This window comes from Callionymus lyra, chromosome 8 (assembly GCF_982586985.1).
Source record: "Callionymus lyra chromosome 8, fCalLyr1.hap1.1, whole genome shotgun sequence".
Classification (NCBI taxonomy): Eukaryota; Metazoa; Chordata; class Actinopteri; order Syngnathiformes; family Callionymidae; genus Callionymus; species Callionymus lyra.
In genome coordinates this window covers 5,172,795-5,195,789 of record NC_141825.1, presented here as the reverse complement: position 1 = coordinate 5,195,789, position 22,995 = coordinate 5,172,795, and the positions used below count along the sequence as shown (strand labels likewise).

At 38.1% G+C, this 22,995-nt stretch overlaps 1 protein-coding gene across 3 annotated transcripts in view; it reads right to left on the bottom strand.

The window, feature by feature from the left end:
• Positions 1-142: 142 nt before the first annotated feature.
• Positions 143-22,995, bottom strand: part of pik3c2a (phosphatidylinositol-4-phosphate 3-kinase, catalytic subunit type 2 alpha) — a 41,428-nt gene continuing 18,575 nt past the window's right edge. For 2 of the 3 annotated variants that reach the window (XM_087798094.1, XM_087798095.1), the window contains exons 5-32: positions 20,043-20,163; positions 18,753-18,864; positions 18,601-18,680; positions 17,433-17,496; positions 16,097-16,243; positions 15,995-16,025; positions 15,697-15,928; positions 11,751-11,873; positions 11,521-11,688; positions 10,502-10,613; positions 9,962-10,104; positions 8,922-9,113; positions 8,761-8,854; positions 8,589-8,683; positions 7,381-7,561; positions 7,214-7,318; positions 7,064-7,156; positions 6,487-6,834; positions 5,690-5,859; positions 5,458-5,614; positions 4,757-4,866; positions 4,488-4,695; positions 3,458-3,582; positions 3,267-3,384; positions 3,120-3,201; positions 2,954-3,060; positions 2,761-2,886; positions 143-1,845 (exon numbers count right to left, since the gene is read on the bottom strand). In XM_087798094.1, the coding sequence (XP_087654220.1) occupies positions 1,663-1,845; positions 2,761-2,886; positions 2,954-3,060; positions 3,120-3,201; positions 3,267-3,384; positions 3,458-3,582; positions 4,488-4,695; positions 4,757-4,866; positions 5,458-5,614; positions 5,690-5,859; positions 6,487-6,834; positions 7,064-7,156; positions 7,214-7,318; positions 7,381-7,561; positions 8,589-8,683; positions 8,761-8,854; positions 8,922-9,113; positions 9,962-10,104; positions 10,502-10,613; positions 11,521-11,688; positions 11,751-11,873; positions 15,697-15,928; positions 15,995-16,025; positions 16,097-16,243; positions 17,433-17,496; positions 18,601-18,680; positions 18,753-18,864; positions 20,043-20,163 (3,827 nt within the window). In that variant the 3' untranslated portion in view covers positions 143-1,662. The remainder of the gene's footprint in view (positions 1,846-2,760; positions 2,887-2,953; positions 3,061-3,119; positions 3,202-3,266; positions 3,385-3,457; positions 3,583-4,487; positions 4,696-4,756; positions 4,867-5,457; positions 5,615-5,689; positions 5,860-6,486; positions 6,835-7,063; positions 7,157-7,213; positions 7,319-7,380; positions 7,562-8,588; positions 8,684-8,760; positions 8,855-8,921; positions 9,114-9,961; positions 10,105-10,501; positions 10,614-11,520; positions 11,689-11,750; positions 11,874-15,696; positions 15,929-15,994; positions 16,026-16,096; positions 16,244-17,432; positions 17,497-18,600; positions 18,681-18,752; positions 18,865-20,042; positions 20,164-22,995) is intronic. The other variant, XM_087798096.1, reaches the window with a different exon arrangement.

Genomic DNA, 22,995 nt, shown 5'->3' with positions numbered 1-22,995 from the left:
TGAAAATATAAAATAAATGAAATAAAAGAAGTTAATAAATAAATAAAAGTTGACCTTGACCTCATTCATCCACCGACATCATGTTTGTCTTCCTCTTCTTTCACCTCCAACATTTGAAAACAACATAAAAACAAGAGACTGATTGAATCCAAAAACATTTAATTTGCTATAAGAAAGAGGGATTACAGTACACACTGATCCGTTCAGGTTACAGGTCACAAATTGAGAATAAATAACTGGCCTCGTTCACAACAACCTGCTTGTTTTCTTTGTACAGAACCAGGAGCGACTCAACAATAAACTCTGTGTGAAGAGAAGCCGCTCGGATCTTGTTCCCTTTTTTTCTTTATTTATATATATCTCAGTAAACGAGTGGGCGACAGGCACTGGACGAGGGTTCAACATCTGATCATCTTATTGTGTTTGTGAGAGCCAATCGTGTTAGGAACCAGAACCAGGCAGAAGTGCTGATGATTCAGTTCATAAAAGACATCTTAAGGCAAAGATCGTGAGCAGAAGGCACCCAAGATAAGCCCCGCCCACCAGCGGAACCGCTCGCCATGGTTGGCACTTTCATTTTTTTTAAGTGTCGGGGGGTTAATCTCTAACTCTTTGATGCCTTTTTATAATCTGTAGAGAAAATAAACAAACTTCTTTTTCTATTCCTTAAAATATATATATATCCGGAGATGTTTTGGTCCTTGGGTATCAAAATGTACAAAACACTGGACCTCTGTTAAGATCTTAGACGACAAAAACAAAGAGGCACAAGATTGGAGAAGAGGAGGAGGATGAAGATGAGCAGGAGGAGGAGGAGGAGAAGAGGGATGACCAGGAGGAAGATGAGCAGGAGGAGGTGTAAAGAAGTGAAGATTAATGTTAACAAGTGTGTGCAAGTGACGACAACTGAGAGGCGGACAAGTGATTTAAGTTGATTTCTTTCATTATTTACAACTTTTCAGCATCGAACCATTGAAAACATCCACCTGTGGAACCGAGAAATTTATATTTTTACAAGATTTATATTTTTAATGTGTGTTTCTTACTCCACTTTTCTCCCTGCAACTCTGTCCAAACTCCATAAATTCATTAAATCTCTAAGATTTTCGTTTATCTTATAATAACTTTAGCTTCTGCTGCTCATTTTGTCAACCATTTTGCTAACCGGAAGTTGCTAACAGGAAGTAGCTAACGCTAGCTTTGCAAGATTTCTATTTTAGTTCTATATTAAACTTTAATATAATATACAATTCCATTATTATTAAGAAACTATATTATTAAATTTTAGACATTATAAGTGTTTTCTTTTGAAAGAAGGGGTTCTATAGTTTAGAAACGACAGCGCCCCTTCGTGTTGATTAGTGATGTTGCATTTTAAAAGTCTCCACTCCAAACATAATTATTGTGCAGCAGTTTGTGACGCGTCAGTGACGTCCACCTCTCAGTTGTTAGCAGTAGAACATGACGCTAGAGACAAGTTTCCTAAAAGCTAAACTCTCTACAGAATCAAGTCGCTCTTATACACATTATTGCTCCGTGTAAAACACGTCTAAAACACGTCTCGTCACGCGTGAAGTCGTCTTTTTAGTCTGAAAAGTTCACCCCGTGCGTGTGTTATCGGCGGTGGTCGTGGTGTTCGACTGTAGCAGGTTTGTGGAGACACTAGAAATAGGGGACGTCGGTGAGCTTGTACCACTTGACCGTCTCCTGGCCGAGGTCAAAGTCTTTGAGTCTGAGCGTGATGCCACCCAGGAAGTAGTTTTCACGCAGAGACTCGGCGCTGAGGACGCTCAGCTGGAGCTCGCGCAGACCCAGAGTCTCCTTGCTGAAGCCGCTGTACACCAGCTGAGGGACAGAGGAAGCAAGTTATTGCACCTTTATTGTGGAGGGTCAGGTGATCCACTTCCTGCTGCCAAAGGAGGACCAGAAGTGGGGCAGACTTAGTTCAACTTATTTTACGCTGACAAATGGTTACATTTCAAATGTTGAAACTTTAATTTTTCACTGAAATGTTTCTTTATATTTAATCATTTCTATATTGAAAGGTTGAATAAGTTTCTTTTTAATAATTGATATAAAACAAAAACATTAATTATTTCAATTTGAAATGTCTTTTCTTTTTTTTTTTTTTTACAAAGTTTTGATATTGTAAATCAAATAATTGCAAAATAAATGTTTTAAAATTAAATATATTTTTAATTAATAGCCTTGTAATTCAATATGCAAATGTTGGTATAATCGTGTCACCAGACAGAACTAAAAGAGTACCAGCCATTCATGGTAAAACTTTTTTATTTTTTAATTATTGCAATTAGAATAAAAAACTAGGTTAGAATAAAATGCATTCAGAAACATGTGAAGATATTCACATTTTGAAATCCAATTATATAAATAAATGTCAATATAGAAATTATTGAAATAAATTATGAATGTAAAATCATTTTATAACATTTGTTTTTATTCGGATCTGGCCCGTTTTCTTTGTTTAGCTGCGGAGGATGAAATGACTGCTACCATCTAGTGGCCGGAAGTTTAATAGCAACACTAATTTGAACAAACTCGAGATTATTTGCAAGTTAATTGTAAATAACTCAATTTAATTATATTATTTTTACAAACTTATTTTTAAATAAAAAACATAAAATAACTTTAATAAGATAAAATATATTATTAAATAATAACAATACAATAAATATTTTTATGGTATTGTACATTAAAAAATACATATACATTTTCTCACAAGTCTAGATAACGTCTCACCATCTCATTAAAGGTCGGGTTCCTGGTCTTCCTGGAGATCTTGGTCTTGCGTTTGGAGGTCTTCTGTAGATCAGGGAGCAGGTACGTCTTCACGTAAGGGTTCGGGTCGGCGCCTTCCTCGGACACCTGGACGTCAGGAAAAAAACGTTCAAAACTGGTGGGCGGAGACCAAGGGTCGGACCGACGTGTTTACCAGGTCTCTGATGTGCATCACCATGATGAACAGAGTGCTGTTCCTGTAGGAGATGGACAGTTTCACTTCTCCTTCCACTCGACCCGACGTGGGACTCAGAGGAGGTTCTGTGGGACGAACACGAGGTCACTCGATTGACGGGCTTTATTTTCGACGCTGGTGATACCTGGTGCTTTGGGGCTGCTCTCCAGACCCTCCATCTTGTCGTCGCGAGCGATGGGATGAAAGAAGGTGTAGACGAGGTCGCACTGGAGGAGACGAGACTCATTAAGCACCGACTCTCTGCTGGTTTCTCGTCACTCGGTGTTTCTACCTGCGTGACCTCGGCGGAGCTTCTCATCAGGTTGTGCACGTAACTGTTGAGCTCCAGCTTCCTCTTCGTCGCCACCTCCTTGATGTGCGTGCGGCCGAGCACCATCTTGTTGGCGAAGCTAGCGGCAGGAGAAGCAACACGACACGTTCTCGCACGATTCAAAACACGCCGGCGCCGAGCGTTGGACTCACCCGGGGAGTTTCCAGAGCGGGAAGAGGATGCTGAGTTTGTTGTGCAGCTCCTGGAACTCGTCAAACGTCCGGAAAACAAACTGCGGCTCGTTCTGATTCTCCCTCATGATCCTCACGATGTACGTCTGAGAGAAGAACGAGTGATGAACAGAATAATAACTACAATGTTATTCCAATTTATATCAATCTCTTTTGGTCATTTCGAAAATTGATTTCTATGGACGTATGTCATTAGAAGATTGAATTATTATAGTATTTAATTTTTTTTTTAATATTGTTGGATTAAAACAAAATTGAATTACTTTTTTGTTAATTTAATTCAATAGTTTCTATACTGAAAAGTTGAATATGTTTTTATTTGATAATTGAAAAATTTGAAAATTGAAAGAAATTCAAATATTTTCAAATTACAAATATTTCAACGTAGATGTTGATGTTAAATTCCATTAATTCAAAAATATATTTTCTGTAATATTCTTATTTTTATTTTAGCCTTTAAATTTACTATAAAACACCAGCATTTTAAATAAATTCAAATTTACATTTTTCAAAATTCAATTACTAAAAAAAAAAAGAAGTATTTCTATTATAAAAAAAAAACTACTGTCAATACAGAAATGATTGAAAAGTATGATATGATGAAAATAATTTCATATATAAAATTCAAAGTTTAAACGGTTTAATTCAATATTGAGATATCATTTTAATCATTAAATTTATGCTCTTGATACTAATCAATGTTTTTCAAAATAAAAGTTTAATGTATTGTATAAAAATAATCTAATGTTATAATAATGTTCTGTTACAAAGACACCTCTTTAAGTTATCCATAGAAGATGACATCAGCAACACTGGAAGGAGCCAAGGTCTCAAGCAAGTAGAATGACATCAGATTTAATCTACTACTTTTTGGTAGTTACAATTGTTTTAACTTCTCCTTCGAAAATTCAAAGCGGGTCATATACGTCACTTCATGTAAACTGTCCTAGAATATTCTAAACGTTCTGCAGAAGAATGAAGGTGAGCCTACGTAGTGCTTGTCTGGGTTGTATCTCTTCTGGAAGGAGAAGATGGAGGCGTGGACGATGCGACCCTCCTGCTTCAGGGTGTAGGTCTTGGGCGAGAAGGACAAGATGGGCTCGTCGTTGGCCGGCAGACCAGAGAACCTCAGCTGCGCCAGGTTGTGGATGAAGAAGTTGAACTTGGTGGCCACGGAGCCCAGACTGGACTCGATGAGTCTGTGGGAAGGTAGAGAGGTTGGATTCTCGGGAGGAGTTCAGTGTGTCGAGTCCTACACACCTGGTGAAGAAGATGGTGGCGTCTGCGTCCGTGTTGTGCGGCTGAAGAGCGTCGAACACGTACTTCAGGTCTTGAGAGCCGGAGAGTTCAGGGAGACCCGATGATGTCATCTGACACACAAGAGTTGCAGCTCATTTGATGTCCAATCAGTTTTATATAAAGTCACTTCATGACTAACTAGATCATCCATGAGGCATGGAAGCAAACCAAACACAATCCCTCCTTGGCAGAGGTAATAATGAAGGTGCATCTGATGGGTCGATGGATGAAGTGAATTATGAAGAAGATAAAGGTGATGATAACGCTGACGAAGACTATGAATATGATGCAGAAGAACAATATAAAGAAGCTGATGATGATAATGAAGGTGATGAAGAAGAAGATGAACATGTGAAGGTAATGTAGAAAAGATGAAGAGAATGAAGAACAAGGACAAGAAGAACAAGAACAAGGACAAGAAAAACAAGAACAAGAAGATGAAGAACAAGAACAAGAAGATGAAGAACAAGAACAACAAGAAGAACTAGAAGAAGAAGAAGAAGAAGAAGAAGAAGAACAACAACAACAACAACAACAACAACAACAACAACAAGAACAAGAACAAGAACAAGAAAAAGAACAAGAAGAGGAGGAGGAGGATGATGAAGAAAAAGATAATAATGACGATGATGATGATGATGAAGATGTGTGAGCTGGCTCACCAGCGACAGCAGGTTGAGGAAGAGTCCGGAGTGTTTTCGGATCAGGTTGTAGGCCTGACAGCACAAGTCCACGAAGAGCTGGAAGCGACTGGTGGGACGTTCTCCTCCGTTGATGACGTAGGCCATGTCAGAGGTCAGCACGAACGGCGCTCGGTCCCTGACGGACGGAGAGAGAACATCATCAGGATCTTCAGCTCCTGGACTTCGTGAATGAATAGACGAATGTTCCGACCTCTTGAAGCTGCCAAACATCTGAGCGTGACCCAGGAACTTTCCAAAGTCGATGTGGAACATGTGACCTGTTGAGCGCAGCATGATGTTGTCGTTGTGACGGTCGCAGATTCCCAGAACGTACGTGGCCACACAGCAGCCGGCGCACGAGTAGATGAAGTTCTCCGACGCCTGGAGACAGAGAGTGAAGCTTGGAAACACTTTCTTCTTCCTATATCTTTTAGAGGAGAATACATCGTGATACTGTAGTAACAAGTATATATTTGTAGTATTGTCCAGTATTTGACTCTGGTGTTGCAGAATTTACAGACCACATGACTCTTGACGAAGTCATAACTGATTTAATTTGTTTTCAAACCAAAATATGTCCAAACATTAGCTTTAAAAGTTGCTTGATTCACTGTATCCTCTCGTCCTCAGTCGTCGCCGGGATCTCAGGATTTCATTGTTCCTTTAGCTGAAATGGACGTAATAACTTCTGCCATCTAGTGGCCGGAGGTTAAATTGCAACACAGAAATGCACAAACGTTATGTATTTATCTTGCATTTTAATTGTAAAAACAATTTAGTTGTTTTATTTTATACATACTATATTTAAATACAATCCATACAATAATTATTGAAAGTCATAAATAATCAAATTTAAAAATGAATAAATCGATTCAGAGCAGTTAAATATCGATACAGTATCGTGAAAATTAATATCTCGATACGTCAGTGTATCAATATTTTCTTTCACCCCTGGTTCTGACAGCTACTGACCACTGCAGACAGGAAGTTAGGAGTGTTCGTCATCACCTTGTCGTACTCGTCCTCGGCCGGGTTGTACTTGCGCAGCCACTCAGCCAGTGGTTTGTCCTTGAAGGACCCGGTGACGCCGTACTCCACCTGGATCTTCCTCAGAGTGTCCGAGGACGGCACCAGCTCCACCATCCCTGGAACGAACACACAACAACCGTCACGTTCACGCTTCTTCTTCTTCTTCCCCGTCTTCTTGACATCCGCCCGGGCCTCGCCTTTGTCTTTCCCTGTGGAGATGCACTTGAAGTTGACGATACGAAGGTCCAGGCCTTCTTGCAGCCAGATCCGGTCCATGATGCGGATCATCTGGAGCGCCAGCATGTCCTGTCTCAGGTCCTCTCCCACCTGAAGGTTGTTCAGCTCGTTACAACCGCACCAGACTCAGGCAGTTTTGGTATTATTTATTATTTTGTACTTCATATAACACAAATTTTTGTCTTTGTTAAACTTTAACTGTTGTTACAGAGTAAAAAAAAACTCACGGTAATGTCGAATAACAAATAAAAACAGGTAAATGGAGAGTAAGAGGAAGAACCTTTCACCCTGACCGAAGCCTGGAGTACTTTATCTCTACCTTGTACATGACGTTGATTTCTTCTCCGAGAGGGTCGGCATTGAGCAGCGTGAGCTTCAGAGGGACGGCGTTGGAGTTGAAGAAGGAGCAGGTCTGCACACAAACACTGGTTACACGTCTGTCAGGAAGGAACACTCGCCTGTGAAGCACCTTCACGTTCAGCTCTTTGGCCACCAGACTGGGACTGAGGGGTAACCTGCAGCTGTTCCTCTCGAAGAAGTTCTGCACGTTCTCCAGCCCGTCCTGCAGGGCCAGCTGAGAGACACGATGCACGTCAAGACACGTGGACGGACGGAAGGTTTTTGCTGGACACTGACCTGTCGGTTGGACCCTCCCGCCTGTCTCACTCTCTCCGCCACGCTTCCCAGCAGCGTCACCAGCTGAGTCTGCTTCTCCAGTTCCGTTCTCAGTTTGGCTCCACACAGGCACTGCAGGGCCCCCAGAACCTGCTCGTAGCGCCGCCACCAGACAGGGTCCTGTACTGCATCCTTCAGCAGCCTGAGGACAAAACACACACAAGGAAAATAATACTTTAAATAATCAAAGTAAAACTCTGCAAGCAAAGTAGCTTAATGTTCATGTTGACCGACATGTATCCAGATTATGTCAACAATAAAAGTGATGATGAAGGAAAGACATTTTTCAGTGAATACGGAAAAAACCCAGATAATTCAGAAGCTTTATTATAATTACTTTAATTTAACAGTGTGCTTTATAGATTTAATCTGTTGGTACTTACTGACCTCAAACTGAATATATGTAGTACATGGAACAAAAACATCTGTCAAAATATTGCGTAGCCATTACTCCGCGAAGGTCCGTAGTATTACTCCGTGAAGGTCAATAGTATTACTGTACAAGGGTCTCTAGTATTACTCCGCGAGGGTAAGTTAGTAAGTAAGTAATTTATATTTATAGAGCGCTTTTCTAGACCAGGGTCACAAAGCGCTTAAACAATCAAAAAATATATATATATACTGTATATATACTAGAAAGATCAGAATCCAGATCCAGAAAATCAGTAGTATTACTTTGCGAAGGTCTGAAGTAATACTCTGCAAGGGTCTCTAGTATTTCTCGACAAGGGTCAGTAGTATTACTCCACAAAGGTTTATAATATAACTCCGCAAAGGTCCATAGTATTACTCCGCGAGGGTCTCTAGTATTACGCTGCGAGGGTCCATAGTATTTCTCAGCAATGGTCCATAGTTTTACTCAGCAAGTCACCGTAGTATTATTCCGCAAGGGTCTGTAGCATTACTCCGTGAGCGTCGGTACCATTACTCAGCGAGGGTCCGTAGCATAACTTTGCAACGGTCTGTAGTTTTATACCGCGAGCGTCCTTAGCATTACTCCGCAAGGGACAGTAATATTACTCTGTGAGGTTCCAAAGTATTACTTCGCAAAGGTACGCAATGAAGGTCTGCAGTATTACTCCGCGAAGGACAGTAATAGATAAATATACATTTTGTTTGGCGACCAGGTTTGTGTGATTGACAGCTCTGCTATAGTAGTGTGGACCCACCAGTAAAGATGATGTGCGATGTTGATGTTGCCCTGAGCTCTGGACAACAGGAACATGACCAGAGCGTTCTTCAGGTGACACTCGTACTTCAGAGCCTGGACCAAACAGAAAGACTGGAGTGAATAAAAGGCAGCAGCAGAGAAAGTTGAGGGAGTATTTGCTGACTGTGTACCTGGACCAGCTGAGGCAGGTAGTCGGCCAGTTCGTCGTCGCTGCTCTTCTCGATCCAGCTCACGGCCACGCTCCTCACCTCCATGTCTGCAAACCTAGACACAGGAACCAGTGTTTTAACTTCAGAACCGACGCCGAGACTCTTCGGTCACGTTGACCCACTTGGAGTCCAGCAGCTCCAGCGCCGTGACGGGAGGCAGCGCAGGCCAGCGGTGGAGCAGCGAGTGGATGTGAGCCAAGCTGGCCCAGTCCCAGCTGGGAGCACTGGCCAGAACCTTGGGCAGGCTGCTGGGGTGGTCCCTCAGACAGTGCAGCCGGTGGTCCCACAGGAGCTGGTAGTCTGCCCGCTTCAGCCTGAACAAGAAGAGAGGAAATAAAAACAAGTTTATTTCACAATGACTTTTCATTTCTTGTCGTTTACTGTCACATTTACACAAGTCCATTTTTTTTATTTTTTTATTTTTTAGAATCCCTTATTAGTCCCGCAAGGGGAAATTCGGTAGTGCTTTTTATAGCCATTCACACATACTGATGGGAGTAGCTTAGTCTAAAGTTAACGGACATTTTAAAGGTTATTTAAAAAGGACAAACTGATTTGTTTTCAATAATTCTCATTTGACACCAATTTATAGAAATCTAATTCAATTTAAAACAAAAACATTGAGCATGGAAGTGTCAGAATATTGAATGGCTGAATTTTTGCACAATTTAGTTCAATAGTTAACTATATTGAAAGGTTTTTCTGAATTTAATTTAGAAAAAAGAAAATCAGACAATTTAAGAACGTATTAATTTATAGTTTATAGTTTGAAATTTGAATTCCAATAATTCAAAAATGTAATTTCTGAATTCAACAAGTATTTATTCTTAGTCTTTTATACAAAAAAGAAATGCTATGCTAAAAAAACAACAAAGCTTAATTAAAAAAAGAAAGTTTCATTCAATATTTTGATGGCACTGATATACTTCTATACTTACTTAACTACTGAAGTAATAAAACATGAAAAAGAGCAGAGAAAATAACAGTTAGTACTTTTCCTGCCACTCTTATTATTTTTCAACAAATTTAATTTTTAATAAGTGTATTAAAAATATTGGAATCATCTCTAAACATGGATCTTCTTCCGCGTCAACGTAACATTGCAGTCTCGCTGACGCCATCTTGTGGTGACACTAGCGCACATTTCCTTTTTTTGTTTTACCCGAAGGTTGACGCGCGACCACAGATCCTCTCCAGCTTGCGTCGAAGATCCGGGTCCAACTCCTCCAGTGACCCCAGTTCTGGATCCGGGGCCTTCTGTGGCTCCACGTAAAGCACGTCCAGAGCCGACTTTGGAAAGTCCACCTGACGACGAGGATACCTTCAGTCAGTTCACGGATTTATTCTTTCACAAATATCAACATTTCACAATGTTCTGTTCGTCATAAGGTTATTAAAAGCGATATAATTCACACTTGAATAACAACAAACTGTTAAAATGGATCATATTGTGTTTGTTTTTCACCAATTTTAATTAGTTTAATGTTTATATTTTGAGTTAACTTGACTTAAACAAGTGTCTTGATGTGTCGATAGTCACAGACTTATAATACTTTCATCATAACAAAACAGACAGAAATAATCAATATAACAGAAATGACAGAAATCATTTTTCCCCCGTGAGGTCCCGTCACAAATGCCTCACAGACCAGTAGCGGTCCCCGGACCAGTCCACTTCTCCAGCAAACATTCGTGCACTGACCTGCAGGATGATTCTCTCGGTCGGGTTCTTCTTGCGGCTGCTGGTGGACCCGGCTGCAGCCTCCTGAGAGGACGACCACAGACACATCAGTCTGCTGCCGCTCGCCAGAACCCTGAGAATGACCCGGAAAACATGAGAGACGCTCGTTGAGTTTCATCCTTTGAGAACAACAGGAACGAAACGGGTCTCTCTTGATAATGAGCCCCCGGGTATCAATGAATCAATTTTAGCTGTATAAATAAAGGTTAATATAATAGATAAAATAACAAGAGTATAAAGTGAACCTCTGAAGAGATAAAAACGATTACATCAATGACATCAGAATATTGGTCGAAATAAACATTTCCAATGATGAAAGTTTTTATTGTTTCATTGAAATGCTTTATTTTAATAATTTAATTCAATATTTTTCATAATGAAAGGCTGATTTCTTTTTTTTTTTTATATACAATTGATAAAATTTGAATATCAGTCACATGATCGTTTGTGCGTCACATGACTGGTTGAGAGATCGATCAAGTAATTCGATACTCTTTTGGTAATGTCTGGTGACACTATCATACCAATATTTTTAGATTAAAATTTAAAAAAACATTGAATTTAGAATAAATATTTTTTAATTATTGAAATCTCTGTGTTAAAAAAATATACATTTTCAAAGTAAAAATGAAACAATTCGATTTATACATTATTCAATTTAATCGTTCAAAAAATAATTTAAGGGTAAAAAAAGAAAATCATATCAAACGCAGGCGATCATGTGACTTATTTTTCCCAATTATACAAAAAGAGAAAGAATACATAAATGATAAAATGAAAAATAAAAAATTCAATGCAAAAAATCAACAACATTGTGGTGTTCACAGTAGAAGGCCGTCAACACTGAGTCTTGTTCTGCTCCAGGTTTCTGCCCGTTAAAAGTTTTTGGCTTCGCCACTGTCACTCGTTGTGATAGGTTGGGCAGTTGTTACAATTTAAATTGTAACTTGACTCCAGAAAACTCTCACAAACGCACTCACCGTCTGAAGTCAAAAAGTGCCATAGACACTTTCCCCAGCAGCTCCGGGTCTTTCCTCTGCTTATTGGAGTCTGGAGATCCGCTGGCGTTCTGGTTCAGAACCCCGAACACCGTCAGGCTCAGCACCGACTCCAGTGGCAGCACGGCCACCGCGATGGGAAAGTGGATCCTGACAAATGTCACGTTTTACTCTTTTCTGAATGTTGACATAAACTTAAAAGTGTCACTTACAGTTCGTCCCATTTGATGTGATAGAAGAAGCTTCTGTACATCCCCACCTTCTTGGACTGGACCGGTTTGAACAGGTTCTTTCCGTTGTGCGTGAGAGAACACGTGATGTAGTATTTCTCGAAACTGTCAAGAAAAAGTGACGATGAAATATTCCTCGTGATCATGAATTGAAGTTAAAGGCAGGAAAACTGTCATTTCACTTTAAGAGAATTGAAATATCAAAAGAAAATAATCAAAACGTCAACAATGACTACAAACTTTGTATAAAACAAATAATCTAACACAATTAAGGAACAAAACTTCATTGGAATATTTAAAGCTACAATAGATATGTCAACTTGTTCAAAGAATTATATCAATAGCAAACCTACCCAAATAATTCAGTTAAAAATATGAAGCACCAAACAATTGTGATAAAAACGACACTAAAATATATGTTAAATATAAATAATATAATAATTAACAAGAAATGTATTTTTATTGTATCATTATTGGTTATATAATAATGTTTATTAATGTTTAATTTAACTGCTGACAGCCTAACTTTCCCCAATGAGGGAAGAATAAAGTAATATCATAATCATTATATATTTTTTTAAATATGGAATCCCTTCCTGAAAAGTCTGATGGAAAAAGATCCATTACAAAGTCTGGAGGAAACGGATGAAAAAAAAAAAAATACTACCTATATTTACAGTGGAATGAACCAGGTTAATCGGAATGTAAAGAAATTGTGTGACCTCATCTGCATTACAAGTTTACATTATTATTGTGTTTTTTTTACATTTAATTTGTATTACTATTTTTATATTAATTGTTAATGTATTTTATTATTTTATACATATGCATATATATGTATAACATGATGCAAGAAAGCAAAAAAACGCTTTAAAAAAAATAAAACACCAACTCCTACTAGAAAGTATTAATAGAAGCTGAACCTCCTCATGGGTGTTTCAATTTTCCCACTGTGGCTCACGATCTACCCACACACACCTGGCTGCTACATTTAGCTGGAATCTTAGTGGAATAGGCTTTGAATCGTTTGAGCCTAATAGTTATATTATTGTACAACAAGGTTTGAAATTGTTACGCTATGTAACAAACTCGATCTCGATCAGAGCGGCCACCAGATGGCGGTAAAGAGCCGAGCTGGCGGGGACTAGACGTCGTGAGTTTTACTTGTCAAATAAGTTTTTGAGGTAAAATAATCAGATGAATCCAAATAACATACATTACATTAACAAATATATTTTTTTTGATTTTCATGCAGAAACAAGCTGGACTGCACGCCGGCGCCATCTGTGTTGGCATCACCGAGACTCAATATGTTGACAAGACTGTGGCATCCCAAGAGCAAACTGAGGCTCCAGATGGACGTGGAGGGCGAGACTACACGGGTGACCCCGCCGGTTTGGTGGATCCCGGCGGTGCCGGGGGAACACTGCGCTCGCTTGTCTGAGAGCTGGAGAGGCAAATATGTTCGGAGGTGTTTGTGGAATGACAGTCACGACAGAAATGTTCGACCCTGAAGGAACCAAGAGCTAATTGAAGGTTCTTCTGTGTTTTTCAAAACTTTACCAGGCCTTTTGGAAAAGAAAGTTGAGTTTATAAACTTTAAATCAACATCATTTAAGGTCTCGTATTATGTCTTAAGCAAAAATATAAATCATGGCTCAACAAAAGAAAAATATATTTGTATTGTTTAATGTTTATTTTCCCACAGCTGTTCTGTGCTTCATAGTGTTGATATGACCTTGCAGTGACTATTACAATAATATTAAGATGCAAGATGCAGAACAAAATCCATTACAATGTTGGTACTAAAGTTGAATAAATGCTATACTAAATGAAGAAAGAAGCTCAGAGAGTGTGTTACTGCACTTACAACAACACAATAAATATAATAACCACGTAAATCATGTCCCGGTAAAAATAGGAAGTATGGTCACCCTACGATAAATTATATAATTATAAATAAATGTTTAAATAAATGTGTCAATAAATGTAAAAATTCTAAAATAAATAAAACAAAAACATCTGATCTTCTCTTTAATCATTTTAACTTACCGATATATGTATTTATACATTTAATTATTAACGTTTTTCTTTTCTTTCAACATTCATTAATTCATGTATTTTGGTTTTTTTTAATTTCTGTTTTTCTACTTTTATACATTTCTCTGGCAAACAAATAAGTTAAAGTTGAAATGTAAATAAACATATTTATAAGGAGGTAAAGTACCGTTGTTAAAATCAGAAGTTCTATATTTATTTTGAGATTTTTTATATTCATTCACACATTTATTCAATTATAAATTTGATCATGTATTTATAATAATGTCATCCATCGTCCACCATCTTCCTAACGTGCAGTACAAAAAAGTATTTTCCACTGATCCCGGTGAGCGAGGCGTGACTGAGCCGGGAACGGAACATTTGGCCGCGGTCGGTCCAGGATACACACGGGAGATCCGAGTCAGGTTGAAACCGGACACTGGCGTGGAAAAACAAGACACAACACCGGAGCCGTTTGTTCAGCAGAAGACAAACACGGCTGTGACTGCAGCGACGGCTGCGCTCGGCCGCAGTGTCACATGACGTTGCTGTCGCTTCGGCTCAGGTCGTCTGACAACACCATCATATCAGGTGCTACCAGGTGCTACCAGGTGTTGGTGGTGACGTTACATCATCGTTACTGACGAGGAAAGCAAGACAATCTCATCATTTTAACCAACACTGTCAATCAAACCAACTGATTGACAGTGTTTAATAAAAACATGTATGCGTGTGTGTGTAAATAGCATAAATTGTGTTAACAATTCCTCGAAGGAGATCTCCAGAGGGATTAGTAAAGTTAATCTATTTATAAATGTTGTGAATGAGTAAAATTAAGTCTTCGAATTAGTCTCAAGGAGGGGTAGGTTATCTTCATCTACCAAACTCCCCCCAAAATAACACCCCAAAAAATCTGGCAACTCTTGTCAAGAATCTGTTGATACGATACGTATAATGATACAGGAGAAATATCAAGATATATAGCGATACTCTAGGAACGCAGATTTATTTGTAGTATTGTCCAGTACTCTGGTGTTGTAGTATTTACAGACCACATGATTCTTGACGAAGTCGTAACTGATTTCATTTGTTTTCAAACCAAAATATGTCCGAACATAAGCTGTAAAAGCTGCTGGAGTCACTGTATCCTCTCGTCCTCAGGCATCATCAGGATCTCGCTGGATTTTATTGCTACAATAGCTGCGCAGGACTTAATGACTGCTGCCAATTAGAGGCCGGAGGTTTAATTGCAATACAAAAATGAACAAACGGTGTGAAAACTTTTATGTTAATTCCAAATAATAATCAGAAAACATCTTAATCGGTTGAATATGTATATTGTATCATGGAAAAAAAAGTTCAATATTTCCTATTCACCCTTAGACTCCAGTGTCAATAAAAACTAAATATTTTAGGCGGCCAACTAATTTAATGCTCTTTTACTTATAAATAACTACTTTAACAACTATAAGTATGGAATTTTTTAATTTTTTGATTGTCTCTTCTGTTTTGTCCATAAATAAAATGGAAATAAGATCAAAAACAAGGAAATAAAGTGAAATAAAAATAATGGTTAAATGCTTTATCAACATTTGTAAAATGTATACAAACTTTATTGAAATATATATAATCCATTAAATACTTATAATAGAAGAAAGATGATTTGAAATTCCAAAAATAATGGTTTTGAAAAAAAAAAAGTTGAATCATTGCTGTTGTATATCAATGCTGTATATTGAAAAAAAAACACCTCAAGATTTAAGTATATTGATATTTCCTCACTAGAATTTTGACCGTATTTGGAGTTCTTCCATGTTTTTCATTCATGTTAATATCCTTAAAAGCTAAATATTTTCAGTCCACTGGACACACTAAGGTCAGGACTCACCTGCTGACCCAGGTGTGAGGGATGCCGTGCAGAGCGAACAGAGTGAACTGCAGATGATCCGTCGTTCCTGAAGCTTCTTTGCTGCTCTTTCCTTCGACCGCCTCCCCGTTGGTGGGTGAGGACGAGCCGAAGGTTTTGGAGGGGGGGCAGAAGGAGCACAGGTACAGCTTGGCCAGGTCGTAGACGGCCTGGGTCAGAAGAGACATGCTCTCCTCCACGGGACTGGCCTGACCTGTCGGGACCACAAAGCGCAGGTGAGCGTTCACTTGTCTCGTCGAGTCGCTGTGGGACAAGTTACCGTTGGAGGCGGAGGATGAAGGCGACCCTGGCTGCGGGAGAAAACAACAGTTAAATGGCGGCTGTGATCTACGGGGGGGTCGGGGGGGGGGGTTGATCTGACCTTGGGGGAGCGGGTTCTGGGGAGGTTGACCGAATGCTTCAGTCTTTTCACGGCTTCTGTGATGGCCTGAGTCTCCACCTCGTCCAGGGCGCAGCAGAGGTTCTTCACCGTCTGCACCACCCGCTCCACGGTCTTGTACTGGGCGCTCTGGACGAAGAGAAACCGTTTAGAGAGGGAAATCCTTTTTTTTGTTGTTGTTTTCACAAGTCCGGTTCATGGTTTGGCTCACGAGCAAACACATCTGAGGAGTTTGTGATGCTTCAAAAATAAAGCCTTCTGTGAATAACACGGTGGCTTCAGCTGCACAGCCAGGACTCGGTCGCATTTCTGCGCCGTGACGTCTGGCTTCAGTTACTTCACTACCAAACAAACTGGATGAAAAACAGATGTGCTCTTCCTAGAAAGACTCTCCAGGAACTCCCGTAACACCGGAGCGTCAAATATCTCTGGCTCCGGGAGATGAAAACGAAAGTGGACTCATCACGTCAGAGGGTTGTTGAAGGGAAAACGTCACAGTGAATTCAAACCATTCTCGGAGCCTCTTGAGCGACAGTCGGCTCTTTGGATCAACTTTTATATAAATCTTTTTTCTTTTTTTTTGTCATTTAGATGCATCAGTTGCATAGTATAAAAAAATAACAACAACATCAATTAAATATGAAGAAAGATTTTTTAAAAATTTGAAAAGAGCCAACAAACAATGACCAAAGATGATCAACTTTCTTGATCAAATTTCATCGTTTTACTACGTCATCATAGCAGATTCTAAAACAATGATTTCAGCTATTGGCAATTAATGGTAGTTTTACAGTATTGGTGTGAATTTAAAAGAGCGAGTAGCTCTGTGCTCGATTGGATTAGTCTGGTCAGAGGCCGCTATTATGGCAACATTTTTATATTGAATTTAAAAGGCTACAAATGAAAAAAGATTGAATTCAGAACATTGTTTTTTTTTGTATTTGGAATAAGAAATTCAATTTCTATGTGTAAAATCATTTTCATTTATTTGGAAAATGTTAAATTATTTTATTTAACTATTTAAAAAAAACAATAAATTCCAATTTCCAATTTAAAAATATTGAATTCAATTATTCAATATAAACAAATTCACTCCAATTTTCAAGTTTTGTATATTCTGATGACACTGATATACTTTAGACATAAGAAGTTATAAGAACAACTACTCTTTCAAGTATTTAACATAGGTATATTACTCTCTCTCAAAAGTTGGACGGTGACGCTTGATGGACAGGTATAATACAACATCAAAAAGCAAATGGTTGTAATCGAGATGAAAATTCAATGATGGTATTTTTTCTACATGTGAGAATCTCACCTCATTTTCCAGGCAGATGTTGACTTGGTTGTGGTAACCTTCCAGGTAGTCAGCCAGACTTTGTCTTAAGGAGAATAGATTCAACATCATTTTTCTTTGAATCACACATTTTCAAGAAAGAAAAATGGTAAAAAATAACTGTTCTGAACATGAAATAACAATTTTCGTAAAATTATACCTTTGTTTTAGAGTTTCAAGAAATTTTAATTTCCTTTAGGAGTTTGCAAATTTAACTTCAGTAATTTGCAAAGATGTTTCAAAGTTTGTAAATGTGTTTCAGAGTTTGTAAATATGTTTCAGAGTTTGTAAATATGTTTTAAAGTTTGTAAATATGTTTCAAAGTTTGTAAATGTGTTTCAGAGTTTGTAAATATGTTTCAGAGTTTGTAAATATGTTTTAAAGTTTGTAAATATGTTTCAAAGTTTGTAAATGTGTTTCAGAGTTTATAAATATGTTGCAATGTTTGTAAATATGTTCCAACATTTGTAAATATGTTTCAGAGTTTGTAAATATATTTTAAAGTTTGTTTATATGTTTCAAAGTTTGTAAATGTATTTCAGAGTTTGTAAATATGTTTCTACGTTTCTAAATGAGTTTCAGAGTTTGTAAATATATTTTAAAGTTGGTAAATATGTTTGAACATTTGTAAATATTTGTATATATTTTTCAATATTTGTAAATATGTTTCAAAGTTTGTTAATGTGTTTCAGAGTTTGTAAATATGTTTATACGTTTGTAAATGAGTTTCAGAGTTTGTAAATATATTTTAAAGTTTGTAAATATGTTGAAAAAGTTTGTAAATGTGTTTTAGAGTTTCTTAATATGTTTTAGTATTTGTAAATATGTTTGAACATTTGTAAATATGTTTGAACATTTGTAAATATGTTTGAACATTAGTAAATATTTTTCAATATGTTTCAAAGTTTGTTAATGAGTTTCAGAGTTTGTAAATATATTTTAAAGTTGGTAAATATGTTGAAAAAGTTTTTAAATGTGTTTTAGAGTTTGTAAATATGTGTCAGTACTTGTAAATATGTTTCAACGTTTGTAAATATGTTTTCAGTATTTGTAAATATGTTTCAGTATTTGTAAATATGTTTCAAAGTTTAAAAAAATGTCCTTTGCACATGATGTCTCTGGTTGTTGTCGAGACTTCAAGTTTCAATACCTGGTGACGTTCTCCTTGAAGGGTCGCTCCACCTGGCCAAGGTGCTTCACCAAGTGTATCGTAGATTTGTCGTCTTCTACCTTTACTCACAATACAAAATGCACAGAAAGGATGAGCATCGTTCTATAGTTCATGTTGCGTGAGGAACGTACCGAGCGCTCCAGGTCTCTCTTCATGGTGGAGGTGGACAGGAGCTGCAGGGAGATCTCGTTTTCCCACTTCCTGCAGTTCTGGACGTACTCATGGCTGCCGAGGCTGTGTTTGCTGTGTTGAGACCAACATTTAGTTCATTAGGAGGATCGTCAAACAAGTCGGGTATTAATCTGCTTGTTGTGGCTTCGACAACCAGCAGAAAGCGCCATCTAGTGGACTCTGAAGCTTCATGAAGCTTCTTTATTTTTAAAAAGTTGTAGCTTTTTAAACAGGTAACGTAACAGGTAAACATACAAACACACACACAGTTTTTATTATTATCAATCAGTGTTGATGAATTGACGAAGCTTCATGAAGCAGTGTCATATTTTTTAGAGTTCAGTAGGTGGCACCCTCGGTTTAAAAATGTCGATGGCTGTCAGTCGATTATCATAAGCAAAGAGTGACATCTAGTGGCTTCTGAAGCTTCTTCAGTCAATAACTGGTCGAAATACGTATTTTTTTACACAAAAAATTAACATTAAACATACAGTATATTCAAAATAATAACAAATCAACAAAAACAAATGGGTGTTTTTAATTGCTCGTCACACCTAACAATTATAATCAAAATTGGCTCAACTTGAAGTTACAGACTTAGTGTACGATTAGCATGTTAGCATCATTGTGCTACTGGCTACATTTAACACTAACATCCTTTTATAGTCAACTAAAAATGACCTGGACAGCACATGCATCAGCCAAGGGGCTCATTTAAAATATATAAAAAAAAATTTTTGCCGGTTCTTGACGATGCCACCCGAGCAGCAGCAGTGAAAGGCCATACATGTGAAGATGAAACGTTACTAATCCTGATGGCATGAGCTACAATTTATCTGCCTGAGGAGATGTTAAATGAAGAGTCAGATAATCTTGAAACATGAGTTTACTGTGTGTTGCACTGGGATTCCTCCGAGGGGGGATTCATCCCTGATGATTACGGGACTCAAACAAAAGTCATCATTGAACCGCAGCACAATAAAACATGTAATTATCTCCATGGTAACCGGAATAAAAGCAAGATGGAGCAGGTCTGCGAGTGAACACGATCACGGATCACTGGGTAAACATGACTGGAGCGTGCTGGATCCATAAACACTGGCACGGAAATAACCGCAGCTCCGCATCCCAGATTAGAGGGCGAGGCAAATTTCCACGGGAATCTTATTTTGAGGAAACGCTCTTGAAAAAAAAAGGCTTGAAAGAAAAACAAACGAAAACAATTGGCCAGTAGACGCTTCGTCACTCACTTCTGCAGCACTTCCTCTCGGCCGCACACTTTGAGCAGGTAGCTGGAGAAGTCCACCTGGTCCAGGTTGTCGTGGACCCAGCACAGAGTCTGACTGATCAGCAGCTCCACAGGAGAACTCACTGAGGGAACAAAGAGGACGTTTTTATTATGAATAGTTTCAAGAGGTAAACGCAGACAGACATGGGGTTTAAGAATAGACACTTATTTATCAGTCCCAGAGTTGGATGAAGTGTCCAGTCTCGTGAGAAAAACTAGAAGCTAAAAGTGTTTTCCCACACGACAAAATCCATCGCAATATTCAAACTCATTGTCCAGGGGCCAAATCCGGCCTACCAAGTTATTTGAAGTGTTCCGCCAAATTGCTGCCTTGAAAAAAAAATAAAAGAATGTTCATAATGATCTGGTTGACATTAAGATAAGGAACCGAGATTATGGATGTCAACAATTAAACAGAGACTTCCAGTAAAGGAATTTAGTAGGAATTTGATTATTTCTGTTATGTAACCTTTGGTTTTGTAAATAGAAAATCTGTTCGGCCCTTGACCCAAGAGTGACGGAAAAGATTTTTTCCACTTTCATAATTGACCGAAGATACCATATCAATGTTCTTTAGGCTGAAAATACATTTTATTTTTATCATTGTTCTTGAATAGTTTATATGTCAATTAACATGTTTATTTCTTTCATTCATTCATTTATTTTGTACAGAATTACACAGCTAAAGGAACGGTCTACATTGAAGTATGAAGTCGGGGCAGAACAAGGGAGACCACCCCTGGAGCAACAACACCCTCCACCCATCAAAGGAATGAGGGGTCTTGACTGGCAAATTCATTGTGAGTTGACATTTTTTTTGGGGGGGGGAGTGAACGTGTGCTGAGGTGTTTGGTAACTAAACCCGTCAGAAAGCCACTGCTCTGTTTCACATAGCCCGTCAAGGCAGAAGAAGAAGAACTCATTGCTCAAGGGCATCGCTCCAGGGAGGTCATTCTAGTCTGCGTGCTTTTAAAATACTTCACATGGTTGCACCCTCCAGCGCCTCACACCGAGCATCGTCACGGTCAGTCAATCTGTTCTCGTAGACAAGAGGTTTACACTGAGACCAGGGTGAGATAAAACGTTTCACTCAGGGTTTCTTTTTGTTTAACTCCTGCCAAGAACTTTCAAGAAATGACTTAACTTTGGATTCTGACTCAACAAATCTGAAGGAATCATTGATTGTTTGATTTTTAATTTATCTTATTGGTTTAATTTTAGATATTTGGTTTGGTGTGGTGTTTTTTATATGGTACACATTTTTAATTCAGTCTTTTAAAGGCCTAAAATATTACAGTCTACATTTTTTTCCAGGTTTAATCGATTGATTGCTAAGTTTATTAATCTAAGGCTGTCAAACTCAATCACAGAAGAATCCAAACAAGCTAAAATCTCAATTATTTTTTTCAATTGTCTTCCATCTAACACTCCCATTAGATTTAATTTAATCAGCTTTACTTGAGTTATCTTGGCGAGAACAAGAACCAGTGTTCATGGTGAGGCCTTTTCTCCAAATAGGAGGAAACCCTGGGGCAGACCCGGGACATGTTGCTCTAATATGTCCATGGAACACCTTGGTAGGAGATTTAACTCTTGGCCTCTCCAGTTTGGCTGCTGTCCCCACGACCCTGACTATGTGCAAGACATTAAGCAAAGGAATCATTCAATTACTCAAATGGAGAAGAAAAAGAAAAAAGTGTTGCATGATGGATCAGCGAAGATAAATAAATTGCATTACAGAGTGGTGAGAGAGGAAGTAAAAAAGTGCTGCTGAGAACTAAACTCACTTTAACCAAATGAGCTGTCATGTAAACAGACCAAGTGCCACGATAGATCCAGTATTATGGGTTTCAACAGGCGTTTTTAAAAACCAACATATTGGCTGCCATTTGCTTTTCTTCCTGCACTTCCGTCTGCTTACATTCCCAAGTTTACCATTCTATTTGTGCTTCCTCTCCCTGCTACACTTTCGGCGTTCAAGGTCTGAGAAACTGGCTCTACTTTGTCATTGTTCTCCAGATGAAGGTCGACGAGTCACGTTGATAAGAGTTTCACAACATCCTGCAGTCGATCCTTGAACTCTTGAGTTCTTAAAAAAAATCATTCAGGAATTTAACCAGTTAAAATAAATAAATCAAGCTACTTGATGATCATTTTGAAAGTATGATGAAGTTGACTTGTCTAGTCTAGCGGTGTGAAAAAAAAAGACTGATATCTTTGATATTTTTAATGGAACTGTATCGATTCCATATTTTACAGCACCATTTAAATTTATTTTCCATCAAATCACATTGTATTTTTTATCATAGTTCTCTTATTAGGAACAAAAACTTGCCAGAGTTGTAAACACAATATAGGATTTATTTTGTGGAGTCAGAATAAAAGAATGAAACAACAGAACTATGGTTCATATTTAAGGTTCATATAAGTGTCTGTAAAATGTAACTCATTTATCTTGATCTTTTACAATTATCATTCAAATATCTACAGGGTTTTTTAATTTTTATTTTGCAATTAAACTTCCTGCCAATAGCAGTCATTACCTACTTTATGATAAATCCACAAGATCCTTGCGAAGACTGAGGACCAGAGGATACAGTCAACTCCAGCAGTTCATTTATTTAACCAGTCATCATATTCATCATTTCTTTCTTTACCAGATCCACCAAAATGTGGCCAGGGATCAACATTTTCTATGTTTGGCCAAAAAATGTTCCAAAAATTGGCCAAAATTAAAATTTAACAACCACACAAAAATCCATTAAACTTTTAAAAATCAAAATAGAAATTAAATATGGAATTGACCTTTGGTGACCCCCGAAGCCAGTTGAATTTGAGACCCTTGATGTAGATAGTTATCCAGACTAAAATACTACAATTTTAAATTTTAAATATCATTATAACCTTTGGTATAA